This window comes from Polypterus senegalus, chromosome 18, assembly GCF_016835505.1.
Source record: "Polypterus senegalus isolate Bchr_013 chromosome 18, ASM1683550v1, whole genome shotgun sequence".
NCBI classification, from domain to species: Eukaryota; Metazoa; Chordata; class Cladistia; order Polypteriformes; family Polypteridae; genus Polypterus; species Polypterus senegalus.
In genome coordinates this window covers 31,934,002-31,953,069 of record NC_053171.1, presented here as the reverse complement: position 1 = coordinate 31,953,069, position 19,068 = coordinate 31,934,002, and the positions used below count along the sequence as shown (strand labels likewise).

General features: G+C 43.6%; 1 protein-coding gene across 7 annotated transcripts in view; it reads right to left on the bottom strand.

The window, feature by feature from the left end:
- The window catches only part of trim9 (tripartite motif containing 9), a 46,252-nt gene that overhangs the window by 20,172 nt on the left and 7,012 nt on the right, over positions 1 to 19,068 (bottom strand). For 5 of the 7 annotated variants that reach the window (XM_039741344.1, XM_039741337.1, XM_039741339.1 and 2 more), the window contains exons 2-5: positions 4,828 to 4,923; positions 2,256 to 2,378; positions 904 to 1,014; positions 536 to 689 (exon numbers count right to left, since the gene is read on the bottom strand). In XM_039741344.1, coding sequence (XP_039597278.1) covers positions 536 to 689; positions 904 to 1,014; positions 2,256 to 2,378; positions 4,828 to 4,923 — 484 coding nt within the window. The remainder of the gene's footprint in view (positions 1 to 535; positions 690 to 903; positions 1,015 to 2,255; positions 2,379 to 4,827; positions 4,924 to 19,068) is intronic. The other 2 variants (XM_039741338.1, XM_039741341.1) reach the window with 1 other exon arrangement.

The following is a 19,068-nucleotide window of genomic DNA, read 5'->3' as shown; positions in this document are numbered from 1 at the left end:
CATTTCAAATCTGAGAAAAGCAGGAAGCAACAGCCATGAAAACTGAGAGGCTGGGTCATACTGACCATTGGTAATGATGATGATGACAGGAGAGTGGTCTGGATAACAGAAAGTGGAGCAAAAGGGATGGGAATTCTACAGTAAACATGTAGGAGTCATGACTGGGCAGCTAGAAAGGTAAGAAGAACCTGATTAGGTCCTGAACTGAGTAGGGGGAATCAATTTCAGTAATGGAAAGTGAGGAACAGTGTCCAGAATAGGCTGATGGGAGGAGGTAGAGCCCATGTTAGATAAGCAGAGGTAGAAATGAAGCCTAGATCTTGACAACAAGAATGTTGAAATCCATACTGAGTAAGCATAAAGAATAGGATGAAAAGCCTGAAAACATGTAACTATCACGGTAGGACTTTCCTATGTCTTTATATTATCTTGCATTGTTATGTTGACAGAATGCCCAGGCTGCTGGGCATGAACTCTGTGGCTCGCAGTGGCTGTCAAATGGCAGGGTGAGGAGGGTTACCCCTTGAGTTCTTACCTTTCATTTGAACAAAATCCAGCTGGTGGATGGTCTGCAGCAAAGGCCCACTGTCCAAGGTGAGGTCGAAGTCTGAAGTCATCCTGGGGGTTAGTGTGGCTTTACCCCACTGACTCTCTGTCATGTGCACCCTGCGGATCAGTGCGTCTGAGATCTGGAACAAAAACGTGGACATGTGAGAGGCTGTTGTTAGTAGACTTTGAGGTGAATAGTGGAAAACCCCAACGTGGCAAAGTCTCAAAAACCTGGCTTAGATTACTGAGCACCACTGAAGAGATCCTGTCTCTGATAGCCTGAACATTTTCAAAGCTGGCGGCGGTTTGGGATGGGGTTTGGTTGAGGAAGGTAGAGAAATACTGTTCACTGACCTGTAAAAAGCCACTGGGGTCATTCTCCTTGATCACTTCTAAACAATACTCCATGAGGCCGGTGGTCTGACGTAGCTTCACAGTGCAGTGTGCAATTTGGTCACGTACAACCTGAAAGGAAGAAAGACAGAAGTTTGGATGGATTGAAGAAATCTCAGCCAGTGACTTTCAATGAAAGCTTCACAGTAAGTGATATCACCACCAGAAAATGGAAGCCATTTTTTTCACACTGTTTCCTCCACTGCAGCTCAAGACTCAAGTTTCAATATGTCACCTAATCTCACAAATCCCATGTGAGAGCACATGTAAGGTGAGTAGCTTCTCTACAAATTAAAGAAAAATGAAGCAATATTCCAAGGATAAGCTTCACTAGGTAGAAGTTATTACAATCACTACCAGAGAGATCTGTCAGTCTAGACAAGTGGGGGCTACAACAAGTGATAGCCTTCTTCTGGGGTTGTTCTGCCAGAGGACACTTTGGTCACTTGGTGTTTTGGTCACTGCCTGCTCTTCACCTGGAAGGTCTAGGTATCAGGATCTCTCTATGTAGCTCTGCTATAGAGATGAGGTAGCTGGCAGTTTGGGGGTGTTACAATCACTTTTGGCCAGACATCTGATCCTTTATTGAGTTTCAAGAGGTTCCCATAACTGAGATGTTGTCTGGCAGCTACACCTGAGGATAATCCTCAGCCTGCTATTTCCACTCCTTCTTTAATGGGCCTGGCCAGGAAATGACTGTTGGGTTGAAGTCAGGCTGGAGGATTTTAATGCTAAACCAGTATGGACACCGTTCAGCTGCTCTGTGGGAGCGATGCTAGGAGCCAGTAAGGACTTTGGCTTTTTAGAGGGCAGCATATAATAGCTACCCAAGTCTGCTCCTGCTGCGATTTTCTTGAATTAACTTCATACATACGCACCAAAAGGAGAAAACAGAGAGAGCTGGGTGAGGTGTGTTTGAATAGTTTAAGGAGGGAAGGATAAGGTCTATTCTTGGTTCAAGTAAATAAATAGCAAAGGTGACAAGTACTGTGCACATCTAGGCTGAAATGGAAGGACACGATAGGTGTACTGTGACAGATGAAGATTGGGATAAATTCAAACAGGAAACGGAGATGAAAACATTAATAGAAACTGGGAATGAGGCAGTAAAGAGAGGACACAAAAGCTACGCTGGGGTTGATCAAGCTTACTGTTGAAGTTTGGTGAAAAAGGTGAAGCATGCAGACTGCACAAAAGAGACTGCTGAGCAGTGTTCAGCAAGGTGGACTGCAGCCAAACAATCAAAAAGACACACCTGGCACTTTGTTAAATGAAACATGAGAATACGGACATGATACAGTCATCCTACATACCTTCAGCTTGTGCTCATGCTCGCCATTTACCCGGGACAGCAGCTGTACCTTTCTCCGGTTGAGGGCATCAATGAGGGCATCACACTGGGCCACCAGGCAGGCCTCAAACTCCACACTGTTCTCCTGTGACAAAACGAAAGGTGACTAGAAGAGAGGAACAGTGGCAGGTGTGTCTAACCTTGATGCCCTGTAAGAGGCCTGTGCAGAAAATAGGTCTGCTCATTTAAAATTTGAAGACCTGCACCTTTCATCGTTACTTAGCTTTCATTAGGTGAGCTCGCCCAGGTATTTATTCAGAGATAACTCAGCTTGACCCCCTGGTGTGCTCAGCCTGAGATCTGCTCCCTCACTAATCTGCTTACAGGAGATCTAATCATACAGGACCCGGACAGGCACGATTGGTGCTCACAAGCTTCTGCTCATTCCAGGCTCACATACCTGATCATCTCTGGAAACAACAGCAGGCCTTCTACATGATCTTGTTAAGGTCCCCTATGAGTCACTCCATTCTGATTGTTTCTTAAAAATGTGTCCTTTACCAAGCTTTTCAGAAGATCCAGAGGTAGCAAGGAATTTACCTGCATCTCATTCAACACTACAAAAACTCTAATCACCTATAGTCATCTTAATACCAAATGCTTGTAACCATTTTAGCCTTCTTAGAATATTTCTCTATGGTTCCCTGAAATAAATGTTCTTTTATGTTTTAAGTTATTTGTATCAACTGGATGTCATATTATGCAACTTCTAGTCATGGGGATGTCAGACTTGCCAACCACAGCTGCTGATCCCACCGCTGGATCACGCCAGTTTACAAAACTGAAAGCCATCGGCCATTTCACTTTTACTGACCAAGTGCAGATCTTCCAGCGCAGTCATGCTCCCCCCTTTTTATGACGGCCAATAGCGTGCTGCCTGATGGAGCTGGTGCTGTACCAAGGATTAACAGGTACAGCGAGTTTAGACAGAATCTTGGCCATTTTTGTCTTTTTTCCATTCTGTTGTCATATGTAAAATATGAGACATCACACAGATGAGCTTCTCTTCTGTTTTTGAGGTCCACAACATGTATGTTCCTTATTCCTTGTTGTTGCATTCTATGAATTGTACTTCCAGATAAGCATTCATTGGTTGTCAGTACTCATGCATGCAGAGCCCACCAAAATCTTGATTTTATTGACGTGAGTTGTGGACGAGTGGGTTAAGTCACTAGGCATGTCACATTATGACAGTGACTTCATGGGAGCACACCACTGACTCCCTCTGACTCACTTAGATAATGAAAATGGAGGCTATGACTTAAAATGGCTGGAAAAGTCATCTAATGAGACATAGCCTTTAGAGTCGCTCTGGTCTCCAAGGATGTATGCCTTTTGCGGCGATGCTGCTTCGCTTACACCTGCTTATGACGTAGCAGTTATCATCTTTTCCATGAATGAGGAGTTGCCGATACTCCTCTATCTGCATTTTAAATAAAAATAAGTGAAAGTATATTCAAAAATGTAAACAGTTATTAAAGCAAGAAAACATCAGGTTTCTGATCTCACCTCCTTCTCTCTCTCATCTACAATTCTTGTTTTGTCCCGTTTATAATGCTTGTTTGATTGCTCAACCTTTGCCTGCTTACTGGTTTCTGATTCTGGTTTATGTTTTGTATCATCCACCATTCAAACATCTGAGCTAATGGTGCTCATATATGGAACAACATGCTCATTGGTCACACCCATCACCATGTCTCTATTCTGATTTGCTGTGGTTAGTCACACACATGAATGGAAACAAGACATCCCCAATGTCCCTGCCTACTATCTGCTGAAACCACAGGGTAGAGACTTGTTAAAATTAGTGGGGAAAGAAGACCCCATTGAGCTTGTCTCTACTTTGTTATGCTGAAGAGACATAGAACAAATGGACGGCCCTGCTTAGGATTGAGGCGTCACCAGTGATATACCATTACTCATCGTTTTGTTTACTTTTATTCACGAGGAATAAGTGTCCACTCAGGGAGAGGGACAGGAGGGGAGTTAGAGTGGAGCGGTACACCTGTCACTCTGTAATGCAGGTATCCTATAGTGAGCTCAGGGAGGCCATGATCCTCCTATACAGTAGAAGGGCAGGAGCTTGCTAGAGTTTGCTTATTTGGTTTGAATACATACAGTGAAAGTTTGGCCTCATGATGCTTTTGGCTTTTTGGGTTTTAACCAGGAAGTTTTATCGATTTGCATTCAACAGGGCATGACTGCTGGCAAAAATGGCACTTTTACCAAATGTGTATTTGGAATTTCCTGAAAGTGCTTGACAGGATCTACATCTCCCATTCAATGTGGGCTCCTGGGCCTTAGCTCTGACTTACTTTGAGTTTAAGACGTATCTGGATCAGGTATTGAGATAGCTAAGGACTGAATGGTCACCTCTCATTTGCTAAATTTCTTATGTTCATGTCCTTAAGTGAACTTCATCTGGGATGTACACACTCATCCATACTATAAATGAGCTCTTACTGGTTTCTTAGGTGGGTTCGGCTTCAGTCATGATCTTCTCTCATGCCCCTGCTAAGGGGTGTAATCCTTACCTGAATCTGCTGCACCATGTTCCTTAGCTGCACCAAGAATTCCTGTGCTTCTTTGGCTCGCTCTGACAAGATATTCAAGGCTTGGGAGAGTTGTCCCTGAGAATCAGGAAAGAGCGTACAGTTAGTTGGTCATTATTAAAAAGAGAGAAAGATAAAGCATCGTACTGTTAGTTTAGCAGACACATGCAGTGCACATGGTTGACTGTGTAAACGTGTGAGGTTAAAGAAATCTGTGTTTAGGGAGTGAATAGCTGAACACAATGAAGGTTGACTACATGGGACAATTAATGATGGAGACTTCCACACATCATTAGGCACCTAACCACACACGCACACACATAGTAGTGAACACTTCTGGATGTAGGGCACATCTGACTTCACTGACACTTTTCTTCTAGTTTTGTTTGTATTTTATTACCCTGTCTCTGCGTTATTTTAATCATGATTGTGTGTTTACTAAGGTTTTGATACTCGAAGAATATAACAGGAATAACTATTCTGTAGTGTGTGCAGTAGGTTATTAGTGAAATATTTTTAATATCTTTCATTGTTTACACTGTGAATGTCACCAACTTGTTGCTCTGGTAGACTGGCCAGAGGTGTGCGGCGGGTGACTTCAGTTGCTTGCCAGTATGAAGGTTGGTACCACATATTTTGTGGCATTCCGAGATTAAGGAATTTAAAGCAAAACTCTCTTCATTGACGTGCGATTGTCTTTAAGTATTCTGGTACTGGCCCTCTTGCTTTGTTTCTCGACTTTGATTTCTAGTAAGTGTTTTGGTTTCAGAAGCTAGTACAACTTTCTTGTTGGTGTCAAACTTTGGCTTGGCTATATTTAATTCCTAGGCACAAACATTAATGCCTCCTCGTGACAGACATAAGTTATGCCATGATGCTGTAATTATCATTAATTTTTGCTGCCCAAGAACCAATTGGCAGGATGCATACTTTTTGTGCCACACAATGTGCCAAGGTGTAAAGTCATAGCCTTGGCTATTAGGCACACTGAATCTTGCAAAAATGGCATTTCAGTAAATTAAATAAGCAGAAATGAGGCCCATAAGCACTCCTCATACATAATAAAGTGATTTTTGGGTTCACTTCCACTTGGCCAGCTAATAAGCATTACCTACTGATCACACATCTGCACAAACAGGGGTTGAGTTATACTGGTGAAAAGGAGAGGAAATACCGAAAAGTAACAACTTCACTAGGCCTGTCAGCTCAGCCACATGGAGAAACGAGAAAAGTCCTCCACTTCAGATACAACAGCCAGTTCAGCAAAAGTAGGAACCACAGGAGAGGTCTACTGTCATTTACGCAACAGTTCAGAGAGGCCATGAACACCAAAGCCTCTACCATAGTGTGTTTACTGGCAGTGCAGGAGATGAAGCTGAGCAGGACACCTCTAGCTTTGGTGTCAAGGATGTATGGCAAAAGCAGAGAGGTAGACGGAGAAACCTTCAGGTCCTGTTCTTTAGTTTATAAAGTGTTTACAACCTTTTCTTTAGTTTTTTTTTGGTCCTTAAGATTTTTCTAGCATAAAACATAAAAATAAATTCAGCATGTTGAAGTAAATTATGAAAGAAAACAAAATTTCAGCATATAATTTGCTATATGGGATAGGAGACAGGAAGCTCTGTTTTTCACTCTTCTGGGTAATAATAGGGATTGTTCTTTGAAAGATAGAGGGTTCCATTCTTGTTCTCCAAGGTTTTAACATTTTGCACAATAATTTTTTTTTTCTCCTTATGGTGTAGGCTGGTAAGCCTTGGGAAACATCCAAAGAATGTCTTTATTCGGGTTCAGGGTTAAAAACCTGAAGGTGACACAGAATTTGTTATTATTTTCTTGAGGCAAAACAACTGGGCACCTCAGTACTCCTGGCACATCTCTACAAAGTGTGTTTGTTTGCAGCACCAGCAATCTATCAGGTAACACAGCACAGGCATCAGCTAGTATCCGTAGGGTACCATTTATGAAAGATAAAGAGCACACTACAGACCACCCTCAAGGGGTCATAGAAGTGATGATAATGTCTATGGTATGAGCACAAAGGAGCAGCGTTAATATTTCTGAGGACACATGGGCTCTGGCCACTGAGAAAGGTTGCAGATAATAATGTTCACAGTATGCACTCTAATGGCCACCGTTTGTGCTTTTGAGTGAGCGTGTACTTGATAATCAGTGGTCGCTGTTAATGAAAGTAAACCCAAGGACGGCACCCCTCTCTCGGTCATCAAACTCTGATGATTACTGCGTGGGTGACTGTAGTTTATGAACGTCTGTACAAAGAGTTGCTATTGAAGGGGCGCATTCTCCAGATACCCTGGGAGACATTCAGGTCATCGAAGTCTAATAATACTGACTACCTGCTATGGGCAACAAGGGGCAATGTCCGACAACCCCACCTAGGGCTCCAAATGAGCTTTGACCAGCTAACTCTAAATTGGCCCAAATGTGAATGTGCCCTGCAATGCACTGGCACCCTCTCCGAGGTTTTTTCTTACCTTGATGCTGCCGGTGCCCACTCTGGTGCCCAAAAGCTTTGTGCTGGATTAGGCAGATTAACTAAAGGATGAGCTGATGTTGTAGGAGACACAGTGGGATCTTATATTCAATCTTCAGAGTGATAAACCCGAGGAGACACAGAGGGGTCCCTGTTTTAGTTTTTTACAAGTTAGGCATTTGTACAGTAAACTACAGGAGATGTCAAAGTGTCCCACTTTTCATTTTCTGGGAGACAAGGACAGGTTCTGTCCTTTAGTTTTTAGTGTAGCAACCTTGAGATAAAGACCATGAAGTCTCATTCTAGGTGTTACAGTTGTAGCCTGCTAGACACACAGAGTGGACTCTTATTTTTACTTTTTGATGTAATCAGATCAGGCAATGACACCGAGGGGTCAGATTCTTCAATGTTTGTGGTGATAAGCGATGGAAGACCCAGGGACTCATATACTCTTTAGCCTCATGGGATGCAGAGGGCACGTTCTTCAGATTTCAGGATAGTAACTTAGCGGACAAGCAGAGGGGTGGCATTCTGCCATTTTCTGGGTAATCTGCTTGAGAGCACAGGATTCCTTTGCTTAAATTTGGGGTGAAGTATCCTGCAGATTTCTTTACCTTCAGAGTCAGTTGAATTCTTAGGGTCAGGATGATTTCTGTGCAGCCTGCTTTTTTTACCCGTTGTTCCAACACTCTAGACACAGAGGAGTCGGTTAATAATTACCTGAGGTGGGAATGGTGGAGGATGGATGGAGGGGCATAAAAATGTTAAAAAGGTGAAGCTTTGTGCTTACGTCTGCCCGCCTTATGCTTACCTCGCCCCTTAACCAGAAAGAGAACATCGATCGGCCCCTTTACGCCATGATACTCAGGCGAGACATCATGAATTATCAGGCTTTTAAACCAGCCGGCTATTGATTTTCTCACTTACCACTGGGCATAGGTTTCATCTCGAGGATGTGTGCCAGTGGTCCACGGCTGCATTCCTGCACTCCGAGTTGCGAGTGGGGGATGGTATTTGTGCTAAGAAGGCACAATCATATCCAGCGGAGCGCTTGGGGCGGTGGGTCACGAGGTCACTGTGGATCTCCGGGGTGGTGTGGGGGAGGGCGTGAAGTTCAGAGAGTCATTACAGGAGGATGCTGGGTGCCCTACCCCCACCACCGACGCTACGCCATTGGCCGTAGGCAAACTATGTTGCTAAACACATAACAGTACTAAGATTGAAATGAGTTCAACAAATTACTGCTCAGCTTCCTTTATATTTTCAATCACGGCCTCCTGATGAAGCAACAAAAAACTTGAAAGCTGCAACAATCAGAGAGAGTGAATGTGACAACTAAGCGGTGACATTCTCTTCCAGTAATTGGAGGAAGGAGACTCATAAAAATATCTGCTCTTGAATGACTTGTAGCCACAATAAAGGCAAGTAACCATTTCTGGCCTTCTTTTGTCGCAATGGTCTCAAATGAAATTAAAACTGATAGGCAAGTGGGAACATGGATGCATGGGAATGTCACCTATCAACAGAGGCAACCAGCCTCCAACATTGGACAGTTCCCTCAGTTTTCGCTAGACTGACCTCATCAATCAAGTGTTACCAAAAAACATTTGTTATTAAGCACCTAAGAAGAACATTTCAAAACCAAAGGCGTCAAGCTGCAAGTTACACTGGCCCAATGGGGATGAGCACTGGAGCGGAATATGAACAGGGCCATAAAATGGACCTGACATTACAAACGGTGAAAGAGAATAGCAATGGAAGAAAAAAAATGAAAGTTGACTGAAGCTCACCAAGCAGAACGAATGTCCTACTCATTATACTTTTTGGGGCTGGCTGGAGTTTTAAAGAAGAGCTGGGCTCAGAGTTACAGGATATCCCAGAGGACACTCCTGGCCCAGAAATGGTTAACGTGATTAATCTCAGCCTGCAGTTCCAAGGCTCCTAGCTGTAAGGCGGGTTACGGAAATGCCTTGACTTGGACAGAGAAATGTACGGGAGGTGAGAAAGAGGAGTGCCTGGCATATCACTGCACCAGGCCCCATGCCAGTGGAGCCAGACTGTATAGGAAGGCCCAGACAGACATCACAGTTTGTTATGACGCCTCAAATCAAGGTGGCTTACAACGTCTGATATACAATTGGTTAAATTTCTTTGTTTTTCCAATTGGAGTAACAGGCAGGTGAAGTGACTTGCTCAGGGTCACACACGGTGCCAGTAGCCGTATTTCAACTCACAACCTCAGGGTTTGAAGTCCAAAGTCATAATCACTGTGCCACACTGCTTACCTACTGTTTATTCACTCCCTTTTGTGCTTGTATAATAAAGGTGCCCTTTTCTATGACAGTGGCCCCCCTGGTATTTACCTTAAGTATGAGAAAGCTCAAGATTGCTCCATTATCCTTCACACAATGCTTTAAAAATCAGACAAGAAAAGAAAATAATATTTGCGGCGTCTCTGAGTCTCTGCATTGCTCCAGTTTGATTTATAGATATGCAGATGCCACGCTGAAAATTCCAAAACAAGAAGGGAGAAGATGAAGGACAGCGAGCACCATGGCAGAAAGCAGTCTGTGTTACCTCAGCGTCCAGACAGGCAGTTTACAAGACACACATTTTAAAATGTGGGGGTCCTCAGTGATCACCCTCCACACCTCCCCCCAGTCTGGCATCCTTTCAGTTCCTACTCAAAATCTTTTTCTGCAGCTGTCAGCACAGCATCACTCTAAAAGGTGCAGTGAAGCAACATCTGCACTTCCATCACGCCTCTGTCACCTCATTTAGTCCAAGCCAGCTGTCTTCATTTGAATTTGAATTCACTCTTCAGTATTTTATTTACTGGATATATTTAAAGTTTCTAATATTCATGTAGCTGGTCTCTGTGATCTTTTAAGAAATTAGATCATCAGAGAAGATATGTAATTGCCTTACACCATCCTAACTATGGCAGGTTGGCATACCAATGATAGAGGTCAGCTTGACAAGTCAGGATGAAGTCAGCAGCCTGGTAGAACAAGAAAACGGAGCAGGCTGACACATCAAGGAAAGACAGCAGCCTGGAGCAGGTGGAAAAGGCGTCTTTACATCATGCAAACAATGACCATCATGGCAAAGTGAGAAAACAGCGTGACACATCACTGAAGAACACCAAGAAAAGATAGCCACGTAGTGCAACAACCGAATACAGCGGAGAAAACAGAAGCCTTGCGTAATCGGGAATCAGATCAGCCTGGCACATCACAGCAGATGACAACAGCCTGGCACTGTTTATTGTGATCTCTCTGACTGCTCACCAAACTCAAAAACAAAAGGTGCAAGCCTTAAGAGCGGAAGTGTTGGCTCAACCTGGCCCCAGTATGAAAATGCAGGATTATAGCTTTTACAAGGCCAATTCTGGGGTATAGGCTTTTAAAGTCAAAATACCAGGAAAAGAGAGAGAATAAACATAAAAATCCCAGGCCCATAAACTAGAATGGCGGCACGGTGGTGCAGTGGTGGCGCTGCTGCCTCGCAGTTAGGGGACCCGGGTTCGCTTCCCGGGTCCTCCCTGCGTGGAGTTTGCATGTTCTCCCCGTGTCTGCGTGGGTTTCCTCCGGGCGCTCGGTTTCCTCCCACAATCCAAAGACATGCAGGTTAGGTGGATTGGCGATTCTAAATTGGCCCTAGTGTGTGCTTGGTGTGTGGGTGTGTTTGTGTGTGTCCTGCTGTGGGTTGGCACCCTGCCCAGGATTGGTTCCTGCCTTGTGCCCTGTGTTGGCTGGGATTGGCTCCGGCAGACCCCCGTGACCCTGTATTCAGATTCAGCGGGTTAGAAAATGGATGGATGGATAAACTAGAATAATAATCCTTTGAATAAGCAAAAATTTTGTTAAACAAAAAGAGGGAAACTTCAAAAAGCAAATCTAAAGCCACAGATTGATAGGTGTATCACAGCGGGGTCAGCAATCATGCAGATAGTTGTACCGGTCACTTGTGGTGAAGATGGAGTTAAGCCAAAAGGCAAAGCTCTCGATTTACCAGTTGACATACATTTCTGTCCTCATCTATGGTCACGAGTTTGGGCTGTGATCAAAAGAACCAGATCATGGATGCAAGTGGCAGAAATTAGCTTCTTACACAGAGTGGTTGGGCTCAGCCTTAGAGATTGGGTGAGGAGCACCAGTCATTCAGGAGGAGCTCTAAGTTGAACCGCTGCTCCTCCACATTGAAAGGAGCCAGTTGAAGTGGTTCAGACGTCTGATTGGGATGTCTCCTGCAGTGGTGTTTCGGACATGTTCAACCAGGAGGAGACTGCAAGGCTGGTCTGGGAATGCCTCGGTATCCTGTTGGAGGAGGTGGCAGGGAACAGGGATGACTGGGCACCTTTGTTTAGATTGCTGCCCCTGTCATGGAGTAGAAATTGGATAGGTGGGTGGAAAGCAATAGAAATGAAAAAAGGTTTTGCCCACTAAAGGCTAATTGATAACCATGTTTACAAAAAGTTTAAAATAAAATCAACAAAAAGGTTAAATTAAATGAAAACATAAATGAAACCCTGGCTGTATTGTAACACTGGTAGGCAGTGAGAAGAAACCAGCCGACCAGTACCAAAATCAACATCACCATGGCTGACGCTGACATCAGTGAGAAGAGGAGCCCAAAATGAACCTAATAAGCTAAGCTAAGAAGAGGCAATGGCACAGAAAGAAAATGGAGTTAGCAAGCCACACAAGTAGCTCGATCCACAGTCCTTAACTCTGTTTGCCCTTCACACGCACAGCACTGCCATCTGAGTCAAGCCCATGGGGCATTACCACAGCAACCAAGAAAACCTCACAAAATGCAAACAGTGTGGCAGTGGGGGTGGGCTGGCTCGGTCAATGAGCAGTAAACGTAATGGATGGAGTCGACTGCAAAACAAGAGCAGTCATCTACGTACATGGCTGCCACAAATGACGGAAGGACCACTAGAACAAGGCGTTTTGAAATGAGGCAGTATGGAGCATCAAAGCAGCAGGATGGAAGAAAAGAGAAGGGCAGAGATGGCGACATATCCCACTCTAATCATCAGCAAGTGACTCGCATAACACAGTGCTGGAAAAAAAAAAATCCAAAGGGGGAAATCAAGCATGAGAAAGTGGCAGTGGGGGACGGGGACTGAGCAAAGGCATCTACAAATGAGTAAAACAACAAAAGGAATTTGTGGTGGTCTCTAGACAGCTTGAGTCAGGCTCTCCTTGCTACTCTCCACAAAGACAAAAGGACAGCCAGCTTGACAGCATGATCCTCCCAGCCCAGTGAGGGGGTCTTGGAGCAGTTAGGGTTCAGCACTAGGAGCTGTGGAGTGTCATTGAAGAAGCCCGATCACTGATGGCACCACACACATGACAGTCCTGGGGTGTCTGAAAGGGCGTCTCACAGAACTAGTGTTAGTTCTCCCAGAAGGGCCCAGTGCTATCACGCGAATATCAATACGATTTATCTCTATGTCTATAAAGCGACAGAATCTGTTTGTTTATTCTTTGCTGTTTATACCCAGTTTTGCTTTTTATGCCACAGATTTCTAAGCCTCTTCCCACCACAAGTCAGGTTTTTCACAATTTCAAATTTGATTCTTTTGCTCTGTTTTATTTAGTTTCTGTGTAGCTATGTATCTTTTGTTATGTTCCATGTGTTTTGTGGGTACTTCCCCAAGAAGTACTTCCATCTCCACCAGGGACTGCCCTCAGCCTTTTAAAAATGAGGGTTTCCCACAGTTCCTGGCAGTTCATGGGAAAACGCTCGTGGTGTGGCGAGTTCTTAGATTTGGTGAATATTTTCTTGTGCTTTTCTGAACCCATGCTCTGTTTCTTAACTTTGCCCGGGACTTCATATTCATACTGGGACTTTATTTGCAGGGCGGCATGGTGGCGCAGTGGTAGCACTGCTGCCTCGCAGTCAGGAGACACAGGTTTGCTTCCCAGGTCCTCCCTGTGTGGAGTTTGCATGTTCTCCCCGTGTATGCGTGGGTTTCCTTCCACAATCCAAAAACATGCAGGTTAGGTGGACTGGTGATTCTAAACTGGCCCTAGTGTGTGCTTGGTGTTCGGTGTGTTTGTGTGTGTCCTGTGGTGGGTTGGCACCCTGCTCAGGACTGGTTCCTGCCTTGTGCCCTGTGTTGGCTGGGATTGGCTCCAGCAGACCCCTGTGTTTGTTTGCATTGGATTGTCTATGTCTTTTCAGGCAATTCCTCCTTTTGCTTTTTTGTGCACTGCGGAGCTTCATGTTATTTCAGAGCACTGTTGTTGAGAATAAATCTTTTATTTAATAAAGATTCTACATTTCCTCAGTGTTATCATGCCAGGGCTTTATGGCAGGATTTCCCCCTTCTAGTGGGCATTATTGGAACCATTTAGGCACAATTGAGCAATACCACTTTAGGCTTTCCTCCCAGGCAGGCTTGGAGTGAATGGCATAACTGTCTACAGTGTTAGGCTAGGCAGGCATTGTGTATGGTATTGTGGTTAAGGCTTTAAGGATGTGGGTTCAAATCCCCCAATACCGACACTACATGATCTCGAGCAAGTCATTTTACCGACCTGTGCTCCAACTGGAAAAAAACAAAACAAAAAAAAAAGCAACCAGTTGTATCTCAAGTGTTGTAAATCGCCTTGGGTAAAAGCGTCAGCCAAGTAACAATACTACAGTGGGATTTACTGAGACAGAGAAACAGCAGCACACAGGTAGAGATGGCAAGGGTGTGAACCAGCAACACTCTTGCCTTTCCATCAGGTAATCCATTTGATTCTTTAAGTCAAATTGTTTCCTCAATATTTTTGTCATGGCCACAAGCCATCATCTGCAGAGTTATTAATTGCAATTTGGGATTATCTGCACTAGAAGGTCAAACCAAGAATGCTTTAAAAAAAGACACTTCCTAATACTAACTAGAATTACTGTATGTAATACACAATTTATATTTATGTTTAACCTTTCCACTTTCTCACCACAGTAATTGCAGCTACCCCAGCTAGCAGATTAATAAAACTGTGCATAATTACAAAATGAAATGTAAAATGATTTAATTACAAAACAGGAGATAGTATGAGTCTGGGTTCACTCCCAGAGAAAGGAATTTTTTTGTTTGTAATAATAAAAAATGCAACATTAAGTTAAAACAATAAAAAGGGTGACGCAGGGGGGGGGTCTAACACTCTGCAATGCATGCTGGGCTCACTCTGGGAGCTGGGACTGGCATTCTTAGCCATCCCCACCTCAAGTAGAAGGGGGCAGACAAGATACGTGATGCTCCAGGATTGAGTCCTGCACCAGGCCTCAGAGGGCTCACTTTCACATAAACCAATAATGGACATATTAACCTCCTCAGTATTACATTTTTTCTCCAAAAAAACAAAATGTAACAAGTGTTGAATTTTTTGGCTTGAAAAATTGCATTTTTATTAAATCTCATCTTTCTACTGTAAAACGTGCAAAACGCTAAGACATCCAAGTCAGAAGTGTAAAAAATATAATGATACAAATAATAATAATGAATAATATGAAGTGAATAATACATAATAATAATAATGATGCTAATATCAGATATCATGAGCAGCTGGCAGTTCCCATCTGTTTGAACAGGAAACTGCTTTGTTGTACGGTCATTTACTCAACACTCCTCAGTGTAAAGGTTCGTCTCAACAACAATTCTTTCAATCACGTCATCATCAAGAAATAACATCATGTAAGTCAATTGGATCTTGGCTGTCAATGTTCACTTTTATTCCTGGCTGCCCCACAAAATCAAAAATTTTGATTTTGGTGCTGGTTTATTTGAAGCAGGGTCAACAGAAACCCAACACGAGTGCCACTTTTGGATTTCTCAGAGTCACTTTCAGTTTCACTAACCTGAAGAAATCACTGCTGATGAGAGGCTCCTCGACATCACTGCTCATATTACTGTCAAGAGCGGGCAACACCTGGGCCATTATGAGGCGAGGAGAAGACGTGTCTACACCATTGCCTGGGTAACATGACACTTACAGTATGTAAGGCACGTCTACACTGTTGCCTGAGTAATGCTTAGGACTAAGGCTGTTAGCATTTTTACATCCCAAGTAATCCTCGGGTCTACTGCTTACACGAGACGCATCTATACAGTTGCCAGAGTGACACTCGGGACCAACGCTTTTAACACAGTTTTCACAGCTCAAGTGATACTCGGGTCTAATGCTAAGAAGATGAAGAGTCGACAATTAACCTAAAAGGCATGCCGAAACATCCACTGTGTGAGCCACAGCAACTGAGGAGCTGAGGTCATTTTACTGCTGTTAGCACAGAAACTCAAACTCCCTCAACCACAGAGCTCATCTCAGGGTCATGGGATATCACCATGCGAAGTAACAGTAGCAGGAGTATGGCAGCAGCAGAGTTGCTGCAGAATGGTGGTGAGCCTTTTCAAGCACAACTTACATCACAATATCATGAAAGTGAGAACAGAGTAGGAACTGTGGCCACCTCTGAACCAGCACTCATTTACAGATGTTGGCATTTAAAACTAAAGCTGGTGACCTTACTGATGGTGATCCAGACCTGAGACAGGTGAGATGGGCTGCCTACTGACCCACCTTAGAGGGGTGCAATCAGGTGTTGTGCCTGTGTTCAAGAGAGATCTGATCAATACAGCCATCATACTCAATACACGTGTAAAGCAGAATATATACAAAATGGCTTTGCAAAATGAGTGCTTGAAGTCTCCCTACCCATTTAACCTTACAATGTCATGCTGATGTACCTCTGTACCCCAGAGAAATCATCCATTAAGCCTTCCATCCATTTTTGAGAGCTGTTAATTTTATTATAGGAGTCACAGGGCTGGCATCTTTGGCATCATTATACAGGCAAATCCCATGACAGGTTGCTCTCACTCATCAGTCCAGCCAGCACGTCTTTCAGACATAGATGGAGAGCAGAAGAACCATCTGGATACAAGGAGAACTTCACACATATAATGACTAAGCCTGGAGTCAAAGATGGAGGTCCCCAGAGCTGTGAGGCTGCAGCACTAGCTACTGATCTACTAGGCCATCAAAGAAGTATATCATTCAACTCTTATAATTAGCAACATCAGAAGGTGCATTAAATAAGAATAACATGTAGTAAGATAAGAAAAGTGGGGACGCGTCAGAATGAGTGGAGGCACCCTGTGTACTGTGCATGGACCAATGCAGGGATAACATTTACAGCTTTTAAAATGGCAGACTTCACAGACACCCAGCGAGTGGCATTCTACATTTGGGCAACCAATTAATGCTTGTACCCAGCATAGGCAGGCAGTATGCCATGCGGTCTGCAGTTCACAGTAAATATCAACAGCAAAGGAAGCTTGTAAAATGATGGAAAATTGGACTGGAAACCCTCCAGAACTGAGCCTGTGTGCTGCAAATAAAACATTTCTACTTGCTTCTGGATGATGGGCAATAAAGAATAGGGATGAACCACCCCAATAGTCCACCAAATGCTATGTTAATTTATTTGTTAAAACACAAACACACACACACCAGTTCACCAAATGTGTAAGAGTCAAGGAAACGGTAAAACAAAGGCACACTCACAGACCTAATGCCCTTCACTGCCCAACTCTTTGCCCTTTCAAGTCAGGTGTTGGAATGTGAGATGGTGGTCTACAAACCTCTGGACAATCCCAGAGCTGTTTGTACAAACCTACAGATACTGTGGGGGCCTCAAAGGTTACAAGAAAACATCTGGATGCTATGATTGGTTTCACAAGTAACCAAGGTGGAGTGAAGGCCCCAGAATCACCTGGGGAAGCAGCCCAGAATCCTAACAGCTTGCCCAGAAGAGGTTCACCAAATAGCAGCTTAGCTTCCACTTGAGTGACTTGCTTTCGGCCTATGCCAAGGAAAAATTTGCTTCATTCTCAAAGGCCCAAAACACATTAAAATTCCTTGCAAGAGAGAGGATTCGCCATCAACCCCTGGATTGCATAGAGCAAGGTCACAAGAAAACATATTTAAAAGGAGGACTAATTGAATGCAAATAATCCTGGACAATCCAAGACAAATGAGCCCCAAATTAAACAATCCTCAGGAGTGATCCAAGAAACAGCAGCAAAAATTCAAGAACCTGACATTCAAATGAACCACACTGGACTTCAAGTCCCAGATTACCTTTGCAAGGCTGAGGAAAGTCCCTTACCTGTGATGGACCTGTGGCACCAACTCTTTGGGATTCACCCATAAATTACAAGGAAAATGAGAGAATTGCAGGACATGAATAGATACTAAATAATAACCAATCACAATAAATTAACAGATAATACATAATCAAAGAATCAATAAATGAACCGAAGAGTATTATAAAAAACAATGGAACACAATGAATGGTAATAGGATAAAATGAAGCACTTCAGACTTGAGTCAGGCAGGATCCCTGGCTTGACTATAATGCCTATTTAATTCGGCATGATGGCCAGTGGTTAGCAATCCTGCTTCACAGTTCCAGCAGACTGGGCTCCACTCCTGGCCAGGGCCGAGTTGGCATGTGACTTGCTGTAGACTCACACCACAAAGCATCTCCTTTAGCTCACTCTACTTCTGAATCAGACGCTGTGGGTTCATGAATCATCACTGGCAGTTCACCACAACACAAATCTTCGAACAGAGGTGCCTCATGGTATGAATCCACTGCAATTCATTTGGCGACGAGGATGGGATTTGGACTATGGATGCGGCAGAGTGTAGTGACGGGTGGGGGCTGACATAGTGAGAGATCAGCCAGGAAGCACACTGCTCACAATATTCAGAGACAGGTTCTGCACAGCCCATTGAAGGAGTTACTCCTTTAGCTCACTCTCCAAGGAGCTTGCTTCTAAGACAGATGCTTCATAGCTCATCACCAACAGTTCACACCACAGCAGAGATCTTCAAACAGAGATGCTTCATGGTGTCAATCCATGGCAATACAGCCTGTCAGCATACTGTTGACAATATGGCCATTCTGCTAAGCTTAGTGGGACTAAATTAAAGGGGACACAGAAGGGGGCTATGACCAGTACTGGAAGACGAATGTGTCTGCATGCTTCTGCCAATACCTGACCTGCACTGTGCGTGTGTTTTCTCGCAGGCATGCTCTACATCACAATTGGTGAGCTGATTCGTCTGTACTGTTCATCCACAAATATTTTACAGTAAGTAAGTCGAAGACAAAGAGTTTGTTGCATTTGTAAACATAATTTCTTTCCAAGCTTTTCATTAGAAAATTGTATGTCACCTGACACAAAAATATTACAACAGCTACGGTACAATGAGAAGTTAAGCAAAATGACGCCTTTCATTGGCTAACTGAACAAATGACAATATACAAGCTAAAAGGGGTCATTATGCTTGACTCCTCATTGCATCCATAATGTCTAATACAGTACAACGCCCTACTACTATAGCTTTGGTAAAATTTTCAGTGTGAAACATATTCTTTGCAGTCATTGTAAAAGTCAAAAGTTATCATGTTTCACAGTAAAAGTCAAAAGATGTACTTGTTAACAAAGAGAAAATCAACTTCATTATGATCCTGAACCTAAATGAACTGTCATTTAATTATCATTCTGTGGTTTGGATTGGACGGCGTCATAAAACGTGATTGGATTTACGCCTGTGTGGAAATGATGAACACGTGCAGTGCAGACTGGGCCAGGTATTGATTATTTACCTCCAGTCTGGAACGTGCTGACCAGTAAGAATACCTTTAACCCCAACCTG